At 43.6% G+C, this 21,849-nt stretch overlaps 3 protein-coding genes across 10 annotated transcripts in view; 1 reads left to right on the forward strand and 2 right to left on the reverse strand.

The window, feature by feature from the left end:
* Positions 1-2,787: 2,787 nt before the first annotated feature.
* Positions 2,788-6,422, reverse strand: ntpcr (nucleoside-triphosphatase, cancer-related). Its single transcript, XM_085800667.1, has 5 exons — positions 6,314-6,422; positions 5,077-5,239; positions 4,883-4,985; positions 4,123-4,332; positions 2,788-3,532 (listed from the first exon to the last, which is right to left on the reverse strand). The coding sequence occupies exons 1-5, from the start codon at positions 6,345-6,347 to the stop codon at positions 3,455-3,457; spliced, it is 588 nt and encodes a 195-aa protein (XP_085656793.1). The 5' UTR covers positions 6,348-6,422; the 3' UTR covers positions 2,788-3,454.
* A 739-nt stretch (positions 6,423-7,161) lies between these two features.
* On the reverse strand, positions 7,162-10,135 carry map10 (microtubule associated protein 10). Its single transcript, XM_085800675.1, has one exon. It carries the CDS (start codon positions 10,052-10,054, stop codon positions 7,592-7,594), a length of 2,463 nt encoding a protein of 820 aa, XP_085656801.1. The 5' UTR covers positions 10,055-10,135; the 3' UTR covers positions 7,162-7,591.
* Positions 10,136-10,644: 509 nt separating this feature from the next.
* Positions 10,645-21,849, forward strand: part of sipa1l2a (signal-induced proliferation-associated 1like 2, genome duplicate a) — an 82,561-nt gene continuing 71,356 nt past the window's right edge. For all 8 annotated transcript variants that reach the window (XR_015037777.1, XR_015037778.1, XM_085800668.1 and 5 more), the window contains exon 1: positions 10,645-10,920. The gene's annotated coding sequence lies outside the window, so the exon portion shown is untranslated. The remainder of the gene's footprint in view (positions 10,921-21,849) is intronic.

Genomic DNA, 21,849 nt, shown 5'->3' on the forward strand with positions numbered 1-21,849 from the left:
GACATCACAGATGCTAAGAAGCCCTAACCCCACATCTTACAATAAATCATACCATCATCATGGGAAATAAACAGGGAATTTGAAGTCCGGCTTTGGGAAAGCTGGAGCAGGCTTTTGTGTGTCTCCCACATGGTCTTTGAACAATATGTCAGATTTTCATCAGATGTGTTTGGCATTTTGGCCGAGGGCTTCTCGGACAATACATCATAATATGCCCCTGCTCTACAGCTGTCGTCCTTCCCCCTGGGCTGGTACCACAAAGTGCAATAACTGGAGAGAAATTTTTCCTCGTCTAAACACCAGCTCCCCACCATCCATTCCCCCCGCTCCCTCCCTCCACCCAGCAAGCTCCCTTTTGTCCTGGATTGTTGGTAAGCTCCTTGCATTTCTGTGTCCTCCATGTGTGGAGGGATAAAGGGTGGAGGGTGCCATACAGACATCTGTCCTGGTGATATGGTGCGAATGCATCCCTGCGATATGGATATTAATTCACTTCATATTCATTCAAAGCTCCTCCATACGGTCTTTCATGCAACACCCCTCCTGCCTAGGACACATCAATACATTCAAGTCCCCTGACAGTGTGTCCAATTGTTACAGTCACACAGTTGTTAAGTTTGTACAAACCCATGGTGTTTACAATGAAGAACAGCAAGAAAGGTGACCACATGTGCAGACTTTCCCATAAAAAAAAATTGATGCTTTATATAACAAGATGTATTTATAAACCCCTTATGACTTCGATTTGCTACCATATGTACTGCTGATACAATAATGAGGATTCCATACTTTTATCATGATGGTGTAACTGTAAAGCCATTTCACATGACCTTAAGGACCCCTTCTTCAAAAACACCATTTATATCAAACATTTATTCAGCACTTTCAGGAAAACATTTATTTGTTTATATCTAGCCATTATTACATTTGCCTACTTCAATAGTAAATCAATTTCCTTTAATAAACAGTGAAGCAACTGAGAATGTTTATTCAAATAAAAGAAACCAAATGTTTGACTTCTATTTTTTCAAACTAGGGTAGATAAATAGATTTACTCACTCTCCCTGGCAACTACACCCAGCTGGCAGGCATTGCTCATAGGTCCATACTACAATCACAATATGGACAATATGGTTTCCTAATTACATCATGACACATCAAATGGATCCACACACACAGACACACACACACAAACACACCCTTTACTCAGTAAAACTGGCAAAGTCTTTGTCACTGTTACATAACCCATCTGCTACTCTGCTGCAGGGTGCTGAGGATCACCTTCCAATCAGCAGAGCCAGCTCCCTCAGCGGTGCTGCTCCGCCTGCCAACCATGAACCATAGCATCAACCCTAATTGCCTATTAAGTCTGTACCAACAATAAGGCAGCAGCGTCATATTTCCATGTTAGTTTAAAAATACGACCATTGCAACGTTGACATTGAGTCCGGTTCGGTGACGGCCAGTGCCGGTTGATCCTGAGGTAACGTCAGCAGCGGCCACAGAACAGATGCTGGCACAGCAGCAAGTCTGACGCAGATCACAGCTGGCAGCTCTCTCTGCAGCCAGCCTGACAGGTTACATCAGTTACACAAGCAGTGTTGGAAAAAAATAAAAAAAATAAAAAGCCAAAAAATCTTTCCATGTATTTTCACTTTGAAATGACCTGAAGATGCTTTGGTGCAGAAACAAATATCTATACCAGAGGGCTTCTATTAAAAAACCTTGACACAAGTTCCAGACTTCGGAGCTCACACAGAGCAAGCAAGTCTGTGTGAGTTGCTTAAAGGGATAGTTCACCCAAAATTCACATTTCACTCATTATCTACTCACCCTCATGTCGACTAAGGGCTGTGAGAATTTTCAGAGTCCTCCGTGCCTTCTCGGACTTACGGGGGGGTCCGCGCAGCAGTATTTGTCCATATAATGGTTGTGAATGGTGCTCACTTTTCTTCATTCAAAAAGACACACCAAAAAACATCCAAATACCTCCATACTGCTCGTCTGTAATGTCCCTCTTGTATTGAAGCCCCGACATGAGAAATTGTTCCGCCGAGCTTCCCCTACAAACAAGCTTAAAATATAGACTTATTAAATTTTTTTCGGAACAATTTCTCATGTTGGGGCTTCAATACAAGAGGGACATTACAGACGAGCACTATGGAGGTATTTGGATGTTTTTTGGTGTGTCTTTTTGGACGAAGAAAAGTGAGGACCATTCACAACCATATGGACAAATACTGCTGCGCGGACCCCCCCGTAACTCTGAGAAGGCACGGAGGACTCTGAAAATTCTCACAGCCCTTAGTCCACATGGGGGTGTGAGTACCGGTAGATAATGAGTGAAATTTGAATTTTGGGTGAACTATCCCTTTAAGTCTCTAAAAAAGCTACTTCATCTATTTCTGCTTAACCTACATTTAGGGACAAGAAGTAGTAAAGTACCAGATTTCATTTGTAGCTGTTTGTTGACAGTCACAGATTTTGACTTCATGTCTCATTATGTAGCTCTATAAAACCCATCAGAGATCCATTGTGCTGCAGCATCAGAGTAAAGTAAACCCTCCACAAATGCACTCTTGAAAATCCCACATTCAGTGATACTATTTATGATTTACTGTAAGCTGAGGGTGCACGGGCAGAAATTCCATTATCTCCCAGGATGGAGCAGAAAATCCGCAAAACAAAAGTCAAACATATTTATTTGTACCATCGAACATGAAAACAACAGTAAATCTTATCAACAGCATGAAAACATCTGCATCTGCTAAAGAAAATAAAACTATCTCACTGCTGGAAGTCAGTAACTGTTTATTTTTTAATTTTTTGGTCATGCCAGTGAATGAATAAACCATGACTGGATTGGACACAGTTGTTGTGTTAAATATTGATCCATTTTCAATGAGCATGTCCTCAGGTTGACAAGACAAACACAAGGGAGGCTCACGTAGCGCAGACCTAAACGAATCAAGAGGGCCCTGCTTTGTTTAAAAGAGAAAAAAATGGACAGAATTGTCCTTGAGAACAAATGAATTTTGTACACTCAAATGAAAAAGTCATGCTGGAGCCTCTATAGGACCGACCATGGAAAAAAATAAAAATAAAACACAGCTGTTTTGCGGGCCAAGCTTGACTCTGAGAGCACAGGGTATTTACACACTAACCGAACAATTCCCCCCGCTGTGTTCCATCTCACAATCAATTATTCAGCATGCAATCCATTTTGAGGCTGTATGAGGATGGAGGAAAATGAATTGTGTACATAAATGCATGCATGTGACACACTAACTCTTTCAGCAGCTCCGATGCCCTTCAGGTTAGGTCACAAGGCTGCTATGAAGCGTGTGTAGACCCACTGAATGCTCATGCACTGACACAAATAAAACTTGTTGTCAGCACAAAAATGTGCACAAACCGCTGGGTTTTTCCCCTTTAATGGCTCTAAAGCTCCATATTAGGCTGTTTGTTTTAGACATTCTTGTAGCGCTGCCAAAATGTCTTGTAGAATAGCATTTCTGTTCTCCTTGGACACCTACGTGGGAAAAGAAATAAGCAAAAATCAGTCTGTGGTTGGTAAAAAATTGTATAACAACACTGCACTGCTGACAATAAATAACATTACTGTTTCAATTGTCTTGTCCTGTGGGCTCTAAGCCAACAGGATACAATGTCCACTCTGAGATTATCAAAACACATGTTGTCAACACCTAATCTCTGACCTACTGTCTAAAACAAGTGAAAATTACTCATCGTGTTTGCCAAAAAATGTTTACACTGCCTCATTACTTTGTTAGATATAACAACTACCCCGGCACAGTGAGTACTTCTTTGCATGACAATATCCATAACTGAGTCTTCCGTGATAAATTATTTTGACATTTGAGACCACCCTTTGTTGTTGAATCAGTCACGCATGATTTAGAGTTAATCCTGCTATAGGAGAGGGATAATGCAGGGCATGCCCCTTCTGCGTTACTGAGCAGACTGACTGCCCTCCTAAGATCAAGTGGACGCAATGTGAACAGTGTCCTATAGCTATTGTGGTACTTGTAAGCTCCTAAACTGACCTAAATATCTTTCTTTCTTTTCATCCAGAGTGTGTTGCTATGTGTTTGCACTCACAGTAAAGACCTTGACATCTCTCCTGCTCCGCACCTCTTCCACGAGACCCAGTGGTTTACCCTTGGGGATGGGGATGGTGCCCAGGACGGTGCAGGAGGGGCCGTCTAAGGTCTGCCTCACCGCCCTGATGAACGACTGGCTGAAGAGCTCCATTTTGCCAATTTCGTCAATGACAAACACCTTCCTGCTGCCCCCGTCTGCCGCCCCGACCTGATGATGAGAGATGTCAGCATCGGGCAAAGGCACAGTCAGTGCAAGCAAAAAGACATAGAGATTTATTAATAGAAAGATTAAATAGGTTTTATTGGCAGTCGTGTGGCTAATCTACCGTGTGGCGGAGGCTCATCATGTTAATGTCTGATGTGACTCTCTCCTGACTGATTGTGCGGCTGTGGTTGCACGGTACACGCAACGGGTGATCCGCAGTGATTACAGAAGTGCTTTAAATGAGATGAAAGTGGAATATGTGCCGCCAAGGCATAGACACCTTCCTTTACAGTGCACGCGTAGGCGTCACTGCAGGTTCACTTACATGCCGGATTAATCACGGTCAGTGACAGCCAGACGGCACCACCGACACTAAAAATGTCACTCTGGAATTTATGTGGTTGCAAGCTTCCAATTATTCCATCAATGCGGAGGAAATCAAAGGTTTGATGATTTGTTAAGTGGGGAGGCACGGGGGTGTTTAGTTTGCTGTGATCTATTGATGAGGGTGAGTTTCTAAAAAAAAAACAACACACACATGTTGCTGGCTTACGTTTCTGAAGAGTGGGAGAGCCAGGTTTTCAAATGAAGGCAAGTCAACCACATACTGGCCAACTGTGTATTCCCGTCTGCCATGAGACGCCCCGGCAACATCTCTGTAAGTGGAGATGAAGTGGGGGTGTGTTAAAACAAAGTGATAAAAGAGAGAAGGTAGTTAAGTTTAGATAGGATGACAACCCCCACTACCTGATTCTGGACAGGTGGCCCCTCTCTCCTGTCAGGGTGACAACATCAAAGCCGACTCTCCGGCCTCCCTCCCTGACCTCCTGTGTGTAAAAGCCTTCAACTCCCGCTCCTGATGACACCAAAGCCTCACAGGCTTTCTGGACCAGAGTGGTTTTCCCTACACCTGCAAGCAAAAACAGACACATGAATAAAAATGGATTATCTCTACTTAAATCTGGGTTACACTGTCTTTCTGGTTAACATTGGAACATGTTTAATCTGAGCATTAGTCATGTTGGCTTCCTTATTCCTTAATGCTCCCAGTCTACTACACATGCAGTATGTGGTATAAATCCACGTATGGATTATGAAATGGATGTATCAAACACAGGCGCAGGGCCCTGAAAGGTCAGAGGGCGAGCCAGCCGTCCTTCTATATGAAGTGACTGTTGAAACAACTACAACAAGAGGCACAACAACCACAAAGACCTAAAAAAAAAAAAAAAGGACCACAGAGAGACATGAAATAACCTCAAAGTGACACATTACCACCAAAAACACACAAATCACTACAAAGAGATACACAAAAGGATGCCAGTCCATTATAAAAAGACTACAAAGAGACACAAATCCACCACACAATCTGTCTCTTACAGTCTGCGTATCTTATGAGGAGTGAGGAGGGGGCCCTTTCACCTCTCTGCGCCCGGGGGCCCATATTCTCATAATCCTCCCCTGAGTGCTGAGTTGGTTTATTAGGTGGGCTACCTCTACCTAACCTAATCTAGACTAATACACCAAGGAATAAATCCTGTTAGTGCAATTTATATATTTGCATAATGCAATAGTCACCATACGTTGAATCAACACATCTCTAAATCAGCTTCTACACAAACTGAACATTATAACTTCCATTAAGGTGGGATGCACGTGGGGATTTACTGCAAAACTGGTGTTTTAAACTAGTTTATCTCCTGAGAGGAATTTACCGAGACAGACTAGGCCTACCTACAAACCTGTCAGATAACGTTTATGGGGCTGTGTGTTGGAGGGTCGGTCTCCTCCGTGTGTGTAGGGACTTGAAAGAACAGCATGAAGTTAACATGAAAGCTTCAACAGTATGAACCGGGACACAAACAGCCATAACAAGCTAACTATGCTCAGACAGACAACGCGGTAACATTTACTGACTGGGGAGAGAGATTTTGCAGCGACGTTAACTCCAGCAGCAGCGGACACACGGTGTGTGAAGTGTTACCTGGAGGTCCTGTCAAGAAAACGTGCTTGAACATCTCTGTTTACAGCAGCACACACACACACACATGCCGCAGCTGCAGCACTTCCGGACACTGCTTTGTGACGCATGCGCAGTACGGCCACCGCGGTTCTGCACTTTATTTTGAAAAGCGTAGTTTATTTCAGCAACTTTCATTGGGATTCAGGCTGTACGAGCCCTACAGCCAGACCAACTGTTTAACATTGTTTGAATAGTATCTATTAAACTGTTTTTTTTGTGTGCGTATTGCATGAATTAACAATGAAAACAGACACCATTCAACTGTATGACTAACACTTCTGAGAATACATTTTAGAAAAGAAGAGAATATGTAGAATATCTGAATATGTGTACTTTAATAGGAAAACGAGGGATAAGGTGCGTAAACTAATTCACTTAAAATAGAAATCCTTCATTTAACTTAATTTGCCTGCCTTAAAAGTTTAATATCAGTAAAATGTAATACACTTGTTATGCAGAACACTTTCTCTTGGTATCATATGTGAATGTTGGATAACTAGTGGTGAATAAAAGTGTAAGAATGTGTTTTAGGTTGCAGCTGGTTGACAGGTTATTCCTTTTTTTTGTCCTTTAATTTTTCTCTGTAACAATGCATTGAATTTTATATGGTCAGAATGTGGTGTTACACTTTTAATCTGAAAGTTATTAAGCTGTTTGATGAATGTAAAAACAACAACAAGAAAAAAACTGTGGAATAAAAATATAATGTGGCACCAAATGTTCCAGAGTAAAATATTACAGTTCAGTTGCAAAACTAGAAGAAGAAAAAAAACGTTGAAAGCTAGTGTCGTGCAAAACACAACAAACAGCTAAATATGCAAAGCAGTGTGTATTATTTAAAGATATCACTCCTGAACTGCTCTGCTGAGGGAGATTTTCAGTTGGTGACACCTCCACTGGAAATGAGAGCTTATAAATTAAATGATTTGCATAAACGGTGTGCACAGAGAGATTTTGAATCCTCTTATACATTACTAAAAGATTCATGGTCCAACGCTTTATGCAAATGTCCAGTGGTCGAGTGGTAACTGAGTGAATGAAACATAAAAAGATCACTATTTTTTTTCCAGAAAAGCGAGTCTTTATTCAGAAAGATTGAAAGACAGAATAACTAAAAGGATAACTTACAAAACTACACATGTGCAAGATGTATAGTACAAAAATACAGTCATTTGATTCCCTTGGTTGAGAGAAGTATGTAGCTTTGTTGATACCATATGTAGAATGATGTTTTTGTCTTTACATAGTGTAACCAGGGAGTTTGTTGGCCACTAGATCAGAGATATGCTGATACCCTTTTCTAAAATCCAGAGATCCGAGCTCATCCTCCAGCTCAGCAGCCTCCTGCGGTTCAAAAGAGGATATCGATTCTGCAGAAAATCCTCGGACTGGGCTGTCGTTCTTGGTGAACTCACTCCTCTGACTCCAGCTCCTTTCCACTCTGCTGCTCTCCGCCACCTGCTTTCTGGAGCCCGTGGTTTGTAAGGAAGCTGACCTTTCTCTGTCACCATCGTCGGAGGAAATGCTGAGGGCAGAGGCGTGGGTTCGAGGTCGGATGATGTGCGTGCCCCTCAGAGCCCGCTGGGGAGAGCTGGGGGCTTTGATGGGCACAGGGAGGAGGACCGCTCTCCTCTGGACGGACTCAGACCCAGAGTCAGAGTTACGCAAGTCAGAGCGGACGGGAGACTTTGGGGTTTTGGCTCTGGAGGGCTCAGGGCTGCTCATGGGGTCAGGGGAGTAGGCATCACTGGCTTCCAGACTGTTAAAGTCATCAGCGTAGTCGGCTTCTTCGTTTCCTTCCCTGCTGGAGTCTGAAAATGAAGACTTTGGGCTGGCGCGTCTGCTGCTTCCTGAGGATTCAATTTCCTCTCTGTGCCTGTCAGGTTCAGAGCGTGATTGATTTGATTCACTGTGATGCTCGGCCTTGTCTCTGTTTTGGGCACCACTGTCGCTATCCACGCTGAAGCTGGGGATGTGAATAAATTTCATGTCTCTCCTCTCAGAAAGAGAGGGTTTTTCACAGTTTTGTTTATCGTGGACTTCCCCATGCTGGTTTTTCTGTTTCAGCGTGATTGTTCCTTGTAGTGCAGAGTCCACTGTGATGCTTTGTATCACCGTCTCAATATTTTCATCAAGACTGGCACTCTGTTTTAATACTGATTTCCTTTTGCAGGACTTTACAGCCTTATTTTCTGACTTTGTCTTTCCTTTGGCTGTTTGTGTTTCATTCGGTATCAATTCCACGCATTCACGACGATTTACTTTAAGAGGTGAAACTTGTTTAAGCCTTAGATTAAATGTCTTAGTGGTCCCATAAACGAGTTTCTTCCTTGGAGACTTACTGGAACCTTTACTCTCAATCAAAACCTCTTTCTTCTGCACAGACGCAGGCTTAGGCATTGGGGTAGAACAGAGTCTAGGGGAATGTAAATGTTTAAAGTAGCGACCAGTCCCCTGGCTGGTTTTCTGATGGGTTCTTTGTGGTGTGTCTCCGTGCCCGGCCGACGGCTCTGTGGATGCAGGCCCGTAAATCCACGCTAGGTTAGGATGAATAGACAAGGGCTGGTGGTGCTGGTTGGGGCCGTTTAGATGGGACAGCTCAACAAGAAGAGCATTTAGTAGAGGCATCTGTCGTAAAGCTTCCCCAAGGACATTTGGCCTCGCCCCGCTTGTTTCTTGGTTTGTTGATGTTTTTGTATTGTATCTAACTCTCTGTTCTGTCACTGGAGAGCTTGGACCATCGTTTCTGTTTTCAACTGACTCATCCTCAGAGCATGAGTCTTCAAAGGAAAAAGCCTCAGAGTCTAGAGTCCATGGTTTGTCATGCTCTCCTTTGTTTTTGCTGTTTTCCTCTGCAGTGTTGTTGTAGTAAAGACGTGGGGGACAGAATACAGTTAAATCCTCCTCAAAATAGTTTTCTGCTTTATGGGGTGTTTGAGAAATGTTGTTACTTGCTCTGTGTTCAGTGGCATTGTCCTGCTTATCCGCACTCACCAAGACTTTTGCATTTTCCAGTTCCTTGTTTTGTGTGTGATGATGTGAATGCACATCATCACCACAATCAACAGGCAATAATGATTCTGTGGGTTTGTTTTTCTCCTTGATGCTCTCTTGTCCGTGTTCACATCTATGTACTCTGGTGCTTTGACGGCCCTTCCCGTGTTCAACATGTGGCAGTAAACTCGTCCCAAGACTGAGCAGTTTATAACTCAGGGAAATAAATCCAATTTTCTCCCCCGTGAGGCTGCACATGCTAACAAGCCGCCTTTCTCCGTGTGATGAGGGGGCAGACACACCACGCTCGGCCACATCCTGCCTGATCCTGTCCATCACTGTGGCCAGAGAAACCAGGGAGGAGCCGACTAGTTTAGGGATCTCCTCTTTCACATCCAGCACCATGGCGTAGAGCGGGCTGTTGGAGAGCTGGGCGTGCAGAGAGTCCAGCTTCATTTGGAAGAAACAAGACTTGCCTCTGTTAAAGGTGTGCTCTCTCCTCTGACCAGTAACACCGCTGCTGTGTTGTTGTTGAGGCTGGTAAATGAGCAGCGTTGGGAAATCCAGCAGTCGCACTCCGAGAGCCAGCTCGTCGGAAACTTGAGCATCTTTCTCGATTCGGACATACTCCACCAAAAGTTCAAATGAAAACAGAGTCTCGAGTTTTTCACTCGCTTGTCCTTGTGACATGCTGAAAGCTGTGACCATAAAAAGCCAACTAACGAGCTTTTAGATAATCCGCAAAACTCCCGAGGCTTTTAGCTTCCATCGGCTCCATGGAGACAAACAACCGTCGCGACCATTTTACGTCACACGACGCCCGGTGGTACCTGGGAAATGTAGTTCCAAGGGGGTTTCTCAACGTATAGAAATCATTTTTAAAATCCACTTAAATGTCAGTTATAATTTTCTAAAACAAATAAAATAAAATAACGTGTAAGAATAAAATCCAATGGATTGTCTGAGCCTTTCTATAAATAATAACTAATACAAAAAAAAGAGCAACAGTTTAGGCGACAGGTAACAGGTAGGCCTAACTAAAACTACACGGGCACGCAGTAATTTAGGGAGAAGTGAGATGAAGATAATAGTTTATTTTTGTAAGAGTTTGGGAGAGCAACTTTTCTCCAGTTCACCAGATGGTGCCACTGTAGGGCTTACTGGGTTTACAGACCAAAATAGTCCTGTGGTAAATGGCACCGGTCTAAGGTTACAGAGCGGACTAAATATTAGTTTTAAACATACGGAGTGTGCATTTGTGTGCTTGTCTAGTATTGATATCATCGTACAGAGCTTTAATAGTGATTTGTCAGAGAAAACAGTGAGTGAAAAACACAGAGTTTGGACCCGGCGTCGAGTGGGCGGAGCCTCTCTCCGTGCGCACTGTCATCACCGGGGATAGGTGCTGGATGGATATTGCTATGGTCCGTGCTACTTCAGTCTGGAGGCTGAAAGCGAAAGAGTGAGATGTGAGAGCGACTACAGCCACTCACACAACTGGTTTTACCTCCCAAGGATAATTAACAACGGCGACAGTGTCGCGCGGCCGGCGAGGACACGGCTCACACAGTAAGGTAAGAACCAGAGCGGCTTTTATTCCCGTCGGAACCGAACTGCAAAGTAAAAAGTAGGGCTGGAGCTAAAAGTGAGGAGCGACACACGCAGCAGCGGTGGAGGGAGAGACTCACTAGTAGGTTACAGCGATGATAACAGTCAACACAAAGGATACAAAACACAAAGTTACTTTCCGCCACATAAGCTGGTGTCACTGGAGCGAGAAGCAAAAAGAAAGAGGTGGAGGATGTGTTGTTTCAGCTGCAGCCTATCTATAGCCTGCATTTTGGTCTATTCATAAAGTCTGTGCCATGGTGCTGATATACTTGATTGTTTGTTTATTTCACTAGGAGCGCATAAGCTTATTCGTTTAAAACAAAAATTCAATGCAACATAAAAAATCATTTAAAATTAATATTATCAAATGTAGACTGTTACACCCCTCATTAATTAAAATTAATTTGTACTGTAAATTATATTAGCCTACATGTTGACGTCATATTTTTGGTGATTGTAGTGTTGTGTAGTGTGTGAGTGAGTGTGCGTGTGCGTGCTCATGAGTCGGGACTGATTTGCACAGAAATAAATACATTTTTTGAATGAGTTTGTTTAGTGGAATACTTCCATGAAAACGGTGGGGGGCGATAAAGGCATCATTGTACAGCTGGTCATGGGTAGTAAAGTCTTCACATGCACACTGTAGGTGAAGACCTCAGCTATAATCTGGCAGACCATATATCATTGTTCTCCAAAGCCCACACTGTGGTAAATTATCATTTATATAAGCAATGGCCAAAGCATGTGACAGCCCACAGTGCTGCCTAACTGTTGTGTTATGCGCTTATTTGGGGGGTGCATTCACTTTGTGAGGCAGTGGGGCCTTGTCATTGTGCCCAGACAAAGAACAAGTTCCCCTAACATCAGAGTTTTTTTGGAATCCCCTAAATATTTTTCCATCAGTCTGTTTGTACACAGCATTTTGAATGTTGATTTACTACTGGCTGTCCTTGTATTCAATATGCACTGTATAGCTCCCCGACTGTAAAGCGTAAACAAACGAAACACTGTTTGTCTTCCAGCACCATATCCTCTGCTATTTCCCCGCAGGAAGTTTATCCTCCACAATAACTAAAACCCCAATAAAGGGAAACAAACAGGCCCATTCCTCTGCTGGTGGCTAGCTGCAGACACAACAATTAGGTGTTCTTGGGTGTAAGTTTCCTTCACTTAATTTTCAGTGCTCTGGATTTATGTGCTTTTAGCTTCACAGCTCCCATCTGAACAGATCAGGCATAAAGAGTTCTCTGCTCCTGCAGCGTTAAAATCAATAAGACACCATTATTTTCGCTGGGGTTTATGTCTGGGAAAGATTAGTTTTCTGAGGGGCTGTGCTGCACTAAGTAGGCACAGGAGTGTTTTAAGATGGCTCCAGTATGTTCATGGCCTGGTATAACATTTAACATATTTTCCTTTAACACTAAAAATGTTTGGCTTCACTCCAGCTGTCATTGGGGCCGCACATCATGGAGGCAATTTCTCAACTGACCACTCTCCTGAGCGGGCATAAAGACATCTGCGGTGATGTGTGAAGAATTTGCTATTATTGTGCACAAAAGCGAAAAACCACCCAATTAATCACTTCATTTTCTCTGTCGTCATGCAAGTATTTCTATTAGTTAACCTATTTTCCAACTCATTTTGAATTCATGCCATTTCTCATTATGTGGGTGCACACAGTATCTAACCTATGCAGTGTTGACTTTCAGTGTTTCTTGGCTTGTTGGATGTTTTGGTGGAAGGTCTGTGTTTTTGTTACAGTACAGTAATGAAGGCAGGTGTTTTCCAGATGGATGCAACAGAATTAAAGACAAGATTTCCCCTAATGTAGATGAAAATGAGGCTGCCTAGGCTACCACATCTCATCCACTGCTGGCAGTGCACTGCTGGAGGGAGACCTATTCAGCAGCCATAATAATGACAATGCCAAGGAACATCTCTCAATCTTACTTTGAATAGAGATCTGTTGCTTTCTGCCATCAATCGAGAGCTGAAAGGGCCCAGAGAAAAAGATATATATTCTCATCCATTTCTGAAAGTGCCTTCTGCATGACTACCCAGACAATGGGTAATTGAGCCGGATAGATATGTCTTTCAAAAATAAAGTTATGTGCACAATATGTTCTCAGCTGAACAATAAGGCACCTGTCAGGTTTGGCAGAGAAACGGCTTCCTGTGACATGTCCAGGGGCCATATCCAGTTGTTATCATTTCAGAGCTGTTTAGGATGTCTTCCAACCTAGTGGGCTTGGAGACGCCCCGCTAGAGTTACAGCACCGTTATTTTGTGTTTGAACACAGCAATTGCTGGTAAAGATATTACAACATGCAACTATTCGGTGTGTGTTTGTGTGTTGTGTGTGTGTGTGTGTGTTTAGGTTTGGGAAATTACTTAACAGCAGCAGCACATTTCAGCCTTCTTGTGCACTGACTGGTCTGCTGGTCTTTCCCCTTCTTTGTTCTTGTTCCCACGGTGCTTTGCTACCAGGGTGCGGGCTTGTCATGATTTGGAGAACAGCAGTAGGAAAAAGAAAAAACTGGACTTGGGTTCTGACCACGTTTGTTAGGGGTGATGCATTTCTCCTTATTGTAACCATAGAAAAATGCCAAAAGCATGCGGCGCCTCGTTCCAACAGATCCCACACTGCATGCATGTGACGAGGATCAGGAAACCTGGTCTGGTCTGTGCTGCTGGCTGACCAGCTGACTGACTGGCTGGCTGGCTGAATGACTGACTAGCCAGGAGTCACAATAGGCCTCTCCAGCCAAATCCTGTTGCTTCAAAACCAACCAACCAGCAGACAGGGGATCACATGCTGCTTGCTCCTGTTGTGAGAGCCAGACTCTCTCCTTGTCTTTTTTTTTTTGCCAGCCTTTGTTTTGATAGCGGTCTGGATTTATGGAGGAATTCAAGCCCACTCATCACTGTCAGGGAAAGCACAAATGCCGTCATTAGGTTGATGTTTTTTTATGAATCGATTCCCTGTTCCACGGGGGATCTGTTGGTGGTGGATGTGTGTGGTTTACTGAGCAGTGTTCATCATGTGTACAGTACAGACAAAGACTGAAAATAAGCCTCTCTTTTGATTTGTTGTATCAGCTAAGATTTATAACGCAGATGGAAAAAAAAATTCTGAACTACCTGCCTCAGCGGTGCAATGACTCCCATCAGCGTGGAATAAAAAAAGTAGCAATAAACCTTTCGTATCATTATCTGAGGCGTGTTGAAACACGGTTACCACAGGATCTTGCCACCCCCCACCCCACTGCTTCAAGGTCAGCGTGTCGGGTTCTCTCGGGGTCATTCATAATTTTCGTCTGAAGTGCACATTATGCGACATCTCATGTGTAATCAGTGTAATGGCATCAAGATGGCATGTTTAACAGCTTTGCTCAGACGCTGGCGTGTCATTGTGCATCTCTGTGAACCACGGATAGACGCCAGCAGCCCTTCACGGCACCACATTTCCACTCTTTATGGGATGTGTTCAAATGAGATGTTATGGCCTGTGGCGCGTTTCTTAAGGACATATGTGAATTGGCGTCCTCATGTGCCGCCCGCTTTGTTTATTTATTTGTTTCTAGCAAATGTTTCGTTGGTTAATCCGATCTTGCTCGTATAGTAGATACAGATTAGACTCGGATGGATGATGTTGTTGGACAAATGTGACACTTGCCACAGAGGCTAAGAGGTTTCTCTGTTGTATAAGCATTTGTTTTTAAGGAGGAATGGGTTAATTCTGTCAGTATTCTAATAGTCAATACTGTAAGCTCCATTAAATTGGCCAAAGTAGCTCATACACCAGTTCATTCTCTTCTGTCTCGTGCGTCTCATGTCTGTTCTGCTCTTTAACTTTTCACCCTCCATGCCACTCATTCAGTGGTTTTCTGTCGTGCCAGGCACATTTGAATGAAAAAGCGGTGCCATGGTTGGAGGGAGGAAGCTGTTGGATGCAGCAGATGGTATGAAAACAAAAGTCAAATCCTGATTGTGCCCCACTGCTGGTGACGACACCGATCAACCTCGGCTGATGCACAGCTCCAGCCTCTGAGAGGTGGAGTAGAGGAGGAGGAGGCGATATGTGGGGGCAGGGGGGGTGGGGGTTAAAGGTTTGAGCCCTCTGATGACCGACTTTACCATCACAGCCTGCTCACACATGGTTGTTGCACCATTAATGGAAAAGATTAGGCATCTGATAGCTTTAGCTGGAGAGATGGAGGATGTACAGTATGCTTCCCTCCAGACCTAATACAGCTGTTTTTAAGACCTCTTGTTGTACTACAGTTACAGACGGTGATTAAGCAGCGACATATTGTCATATCCATGTATTGTATCACTACCGTGCCACCGGTTACGAAAACATTGTCATGTGACCAGCTTGGACCTCAGTATTTAACCATGACCTTTTGAAACCACGTATGAATTTTGCTCTATAAGCTCCATCGTACATGCAAGACTGACAGACGGCGTTACATATGATCATCGCTGTGGTGTGGTTTATAGATGTAGCGCTGACAGTCAACACAGATGTTATTATGATATGATATTTTTCCATCTGAAAGAAAATCATTAATCCGCTGGATAATCTCTTTGATCTTCAGACACAATGGAGATACGTGGGTCATCTCAGTCCATGAAGGAGAATTGTAATCATTGTTATATATGAAGATTTTGTTTCCTTTACTCACCTCACCACACATGTTAGGCAGCATTATGGTGCATTTATACAATAGCAAAAGTGGAGACAAACTACAACCCTCAGGCTTTGCACTGAACCTTTTAGTCCTGTTATTCAATAGTTTTATTTAGGCCCTTTTTTTATCCATTATACCCAGTGGACAGCACTGAAAATCCCCCCTGTCAGAGCAGCTCTGAGTATCTCTGTTTCACCAAGCCAATCATTTCATGTCACTCCAAAAAACATTGTTTTCATGCATTATGGATCTGCACTAGTGGAGCATATAGGAAAATGTGTCTTGCCAAGATGAATTATGTCTGCACCTCCTGTTCCCTTTGGGACTCATTAGTGTCCATATCAGGAATGTTGGGGAAAGGCCATTGGAAGTTGCTGACTCTCCCTACATGTTTTGTCTACATGTCTGTCACTGGGTCACAATGGAGAGAATGAGCGCTGGCCAGTCATTAACCCGATGGCCACTGAGTCCAAGGACCAGTCGTGACCCACGGGGTTAACTCGGTCTGTGTTCCCCTCAGTGGGCCCAGACAATCGGGGACTACTGACCTCTGTGGTCACAGACAGCCTCCAATGGAAGATAAGAAGGGATTTGGTTTAGTGCTGGTGTGCATACCTCTTTCCTACTGTAGCGAAAAAGAAAGGGCCTGTCTGATTTGGCAGACAGGACTGGGTGTGGGTGATACATCCAGAGTTCATACTGCATGCCATTACGGCCTCTGTGGACTTTCTCTCTGTCTTTGTCTATTCATTCATTGAATTCCACTTGGGTTTAGGTGACGGCTATGGAACTCTAAAATGGCATTTGTTAGATTCAGAAAGAGCTGTATGACAAATAAACACATGTATTTTTTTTTTATTAAGTCCCCCTTCCAAATCACCACAGCCATTAAGAATGATGAAAAAATAATAGTTTAAGTGAGAGGCAGGGTGAGTGGAATTATTTTTTATTTCTATAATTTATTCCATTATATCTGTTCATAAAACATCAGGTATAACAGAGTCCTCAAAGGTGCAGTAAAGTGGACCTGTAGTCGTAGAAACTAGGCCAATGCTGCACGAAAGCTCCCGTGCAAACATCTGCGCCCTTGACTGGCAAATCGACCTTGAGTAAGCCAAGGAGCAAATAGCCACTGGATGAGTTGTTTTAAAGCATAAAAGTGCGCTGACTTGTTTCTGATAGAGGTTCATTGTAATTAACAAGTCAAATGGAGCAGAGCCGTGACAGATGTGCCATAAAGTGTGTTTGCGTGTGTGAGGGAGTCACTGAGGCATTGCTGCTGGAGCCAGTATCCTTCACTTAACCTCACCAGTGCACTGCAGTGCATCCAATCCACACCGCCGTAGAGCACGGGGTCCTATTGAAATACCATTTAACCTACATGAACAGCCGGCTTGCTTCAGCTTCACACTGCTCTCTGTAAGGCAGCTTCTCTGTGAGCTTCTCTGTGCAGTGTTTCCTCAAGATGTAAGGATCTGTGAATAGAAGAAATTCTGTTGATTAGAGGCTGGTTTATTGTTCTGAGTTGTCCTGCTCTGCTTTGTGTGAAGCTCTGATGGGAATGTAGTTTTCTGGGTATCAGCCTTTTTACAGGAAGGAAATTTCCCCTTAAACAGCCCTTTATCAATTGTGAGAAAGTGTCTGTTTTTCTTTTGTTGGTTCCTTTCATGTTGCCAGCTCACCAACACGAGACAAATTAGAAAGTCTTGTCATGGTCCAGAGTTTGTCATTGTGTTTTTGAAAGCGCTGACAAAACGGATTGTGAGGAGGATGTTTTTCTTGTTTGTGTTTCCACTGGTCCATAAATCAGATGATGATGGTAATGAGTTTACTTTACTGAATATATGTGGTTTAGAAAAAATAAATCCCAGAGGTATAACAGGGCTTTGGTCGTGCCGTTTCATTTCTAGGGTGTTTTCCATACTGGTGTGATGCAATGTATTATTCTGATTGTGTTACTATTTTTATTCAACAGCCTCAGCGAGCTGTCAGTGTTGGCTGGAAGATTCTGGAGGCACTACATCTTCCCAAGAAGTTTTTTCATTATCCGGAGGTTCGTTTGGTCAAAATATACTTTATAACTTTCTCCCGCTGCCGGTGTCCTTGAAATATAAATATTTTGTGTCACATATAGTTCAGTTCAGATTGTGCTTTTGAATTATGCACACCATTAAACCAGGACATTACTGCGTTGCCTTTGTATCCACTTACTGAAGCACAAAAATGCCTGTACATCTTGTTGCCTTTGGCCTATTCTTGTAACTTGCTGTTAGCAAGGACGTGGTAGTCTGTGGCTATTTTAGAAGAGCCTAAGATACTGGACTTACTGGTGTGTGTGTGTATGTGTGTGTGTGTGTGTGGAAAACCCTTTTACACAGAGTAGATGGGAAGGCTAAAGCAGAGAGGATTTGAACTGTGCATAGCTTGCATTCGGCCTGGCCTTTCCTTGTACCCGGGGCTGCTGCTGCTGCAGCGGTATGATGCGTTTAAGGAGCACTGGTCCAGCCATGCAGAGCTAATTCAAAACTAGAGTAGTATATTCCATCTCACTTGTTTTTTCCTCTTTCTTTGCTACATCATTTTGACTGGCCTTCCTTTTATGCGATTTGTAAAGGCTGTTGACGGAGGATAATGATCTGGAGTGACAGTGGCCTGATTTCCCCCCCCCCCTTTCTCTTGCTTCCGTAATCACACTGTCTGTTAATGTGGAGGAGATCAAGTGCTCCCCTCCTCCCCTGCGCTCAAGTATATAGAGAGCTGCTGTCGCCGTTTGGAGGTTGGCCATAGGGGTTATGTCGCTGTGGGATGCAGAGCCAGAGGGGAAACACATTTGATGCTGAATGCGAGCCTTTTATATTGGTTATACTCCCTTAAAAGAAGAAGGGACAAAAGAGAAGGAGATTACATAACACATTCAGCCAAACATTGGCCCAGACACTGTGTTAGGATCCTAACAAGAAATCTCTGCGTAAGTAACTCTTACAATGCCTAACAGCCACACTGTGTGTTCATTCAGTGCTTACCTTCCCCGGGCTGTGTTTACTGGAAGCCCGTGGAACCTCTCTGAAATGTAAACAGGACGGCAGAGCCACATACAGTTCAGCTCGGAGCTAAACACAATGACACACAACTGCTGGATACAAAGCCAGGTGCTGTGTATCTGACCACAGGAGCAGCTGTATAATTACACTGTTCTCATTTGTCCTGAGATAAGCTGTGTTTAGGTGGAGAAGGAAAACACCAAAAGGTCAGAGGTCAAAATAAGCTTCCAGCCTGTTGATTGGATTTACTTTGTTATATATTTTCTTTAATACACTTTATTTGCTGAATCAGGTCTTTGTCGTGCACGTGCAGTGACTCCAGAGGTTAAGTTTACGCATGCGTGGTTTTTCGCTAACCTAATTTTCTTCCAATCCCCTCCCTGATTAAGGAAACAGTTCCTCATTAAATGCCTCTAAACAAGGTTAGCGCAGAAAGCCAACAATAATCAGCCTAGTTAAATGCATGTAAACACACTTATTCTCATCAGGTCACACATGGAGATCCATCCTCCCTGGTGGTGACATTTGACATTTTCTGGGGTGAGGTAAGGAGAGAAACTAATGTCAGTTAATTGTTTCCTGTCATTTTGTTTAATTTTCACTGAAAGGTGGTCCCAGTCTGGGTCCAAGTCTGAGATCCCCGAGGTGGACTTCTCACCCCCGCCCCCTCGGACTCAAACAGAGCCACTTCCCTGTTTGTTGACTTCGTGGACAGCTGCTTCACCTTTGCTTAGTCCCCTCTGTGTTTTTGTTTACATGCTGTGGAATAGGGGTGTGCCAAAAAAAATCGATTCACATAAGATTCGCAATTCTCATTTAATACGATTCAGAATCGATATAAAATGTCCCAAAATCGATTTTAAAAAATTAAAAAATGAAACAAATGTGATGGCTGTCGGCCTCCATTTCCTTAGAATTTAAAAGACAGCATGTTTAACTGCACTATTTTTTTTAAATAAAGAGGCACTTTTAATTTTGTTACTTAAGCATAATGTGATATTGCTTTTATGCAACAGTTTCAACAATTCCACCTAAGCATGGATAAAATGTTTAAAACATGTGAAAAAGACACTTTACTCATTCTGTCTTGCAAAGCAGACTGGAGTAGATCATGAGGATCCTTTGCACACCTATAGACTGAAGCAGAAATCATTATGAATCAAATCGTTTTGAATCGAAAATCGATTTTGAATCGAATCGTAGCCCCAAAAATCAGAATCGAATCTTATCGTGAGATAGTAGAAGATTCCCACCCCTACTGTGGAATCATTACAGAGTATTATGTGATGGCTTTGTGAATATTTTTCTCTGTGAGGAGATGCTGTAAGAAGACCCCTAACCTTCAGACCCTAGGGTTTTGCTCAAGGGAGTCCAATACTGGAGACACAGGATGTTATTGATCTAATATTGAATGGTATTACTGTCTGTGCTTTCTCAGAGCCAATAGCAATGCAGACAATTCACTTATTTCATCTCATTTCCGAGATGCTATTTCAAGGTCAGATGCATATTGCTAAAGGACTGTGTCTCTCCTATTAACCAGGCAGGTTGGCTAATGTCTTATTTATAGCAGCAGCCTGTGGGAGTTGTCCATCTTATCAAACCCTGCTGGATCTGCCACTGTGTTTGCAGCCTTAAATGAAAGCAAGACTTCCCTCTTGATTCTGTTGCTTGGTTGACCCTGAGTGCATGTTGTACAGCTGCCAGCGCCTGGTGTTCTCTCTCCCAACGCTGCCATCTTGGTGACATTCTTCAGAGCCTGCTGCAGTTTAGAGATAAGGAAGAGAGGAATAAGGAAATCAGAGCTTATTTAGGATGCCGTTGTAAAGTCTGGCCAGGTCTGTGATTAAGGACAGACTCCTTCCTGAGCACATTTTTCATCTTGTGCCTGATCTCTGCTTGAGTGAGGTGGAAGTACATTAAAGAATCTAACTCCAGCTCTTTTAATGTCATTCTGAATTACATAAATATTAATGCCAGAGGACTTCCATTTGTATTTGCCAGTGAGGTCCCTCTGGAGGAGCCACAGTACAACTGTACTTCCTATGACTGATGGGTTGGTTGTTCTCCATCCACGGTCCCCCACCCCCATTCCTTGTGTCCTCCCCTCCTCCTCCTCCCCCCTCCATGAGAGCACCTCATCAGATCGTTGGCCTCGATTGGTTCTGAAGGTCAAAGGTTGCTTGATCACTGGGGTCCTCATGTCAGATCACATCAGTGCACTTGGCTCCTGGTGGAAGGAATGAATTCATCCGCACTCATCCCACTAGACACTTTCCCCCATTTAACACACAGGAGAGGGGAGGGGGGGGTTAGACGGCGGCGGCGGAGGGATGAGGTGGGAACAAGAGTAGAGTGATGTGAAGGGAGAAACAAGCATTTGTCTCACTTCCTCTTCTTAACACTTTTTTTTATGGACCACGTACAGTTTGTGCTGGTGTGTGTGCACAGATTTTAACAGGAGATGATGATGATGATGAGCAGTTGGCTGAAGGGATGGGATGTGTGTTCAATGTGTGCTCTGTGAGTTTTTTTTTGTTTGTTCATGGCAGCTGTCTGCTCTCTAAATCAGTGAGATCGAGGCCGCGCTGATGAGTGGCAATAGAGGGGGAATCAAATTGGAGCGCAGCATTTCTCCTGATGCTTTGCTGTATCATTGATGTTAGCGATCCGTACACGGAGATGTTTATGCAAACTGTCTGGGCGCCTGTGCATGTAACCCTGCGTCCATTTGTGCGTGTTTATACGTAGGTGCGCGTGTGTGGAGGGGTCTCAGTGGGTGGTTAGTCTTTGACACCCTTTTAGCCACCACACCTCCCTTAAACACACCCACTGCATGCCATGCCAGCTGCAGCTGTTCTGCCTCAATGCTAGAGACGTAGAAAATTCCTCTCACTCTGCAATTAGAGCTGCAGATTGCTGAATAGCGCACATTGCGATGTCCTAAAATTGCACTTGGTCGTCTTTCTACTAGCAAGAACACTGACTAAATAGAAACTGATGAGGGCGAATGGTGAATAAAACGGCCCCCGTCTGCCTCCGAGTTGACAGATTGTGTTTTGTGCAAACCGCTCCTTGTGATGTGCTGTTGCCCTGGTTAAAGAAACCAAAGGGTGGAAAAAGGCCTCATTGATGGGGTGGGTTTCTCACGCCTGAC

This window comes from Trachurus japonicus, chromosome 15, assembly GCF_045865225.1.
Source record: "Trachurus japonicus isolate A0001 chromosome 15, Traja_1.0".
NCBI lineage: Eukaryota > Metazoa > Chordata > Actinopteri > Carangiformes > Carangidae > Trachurus > Trachurus japonicus.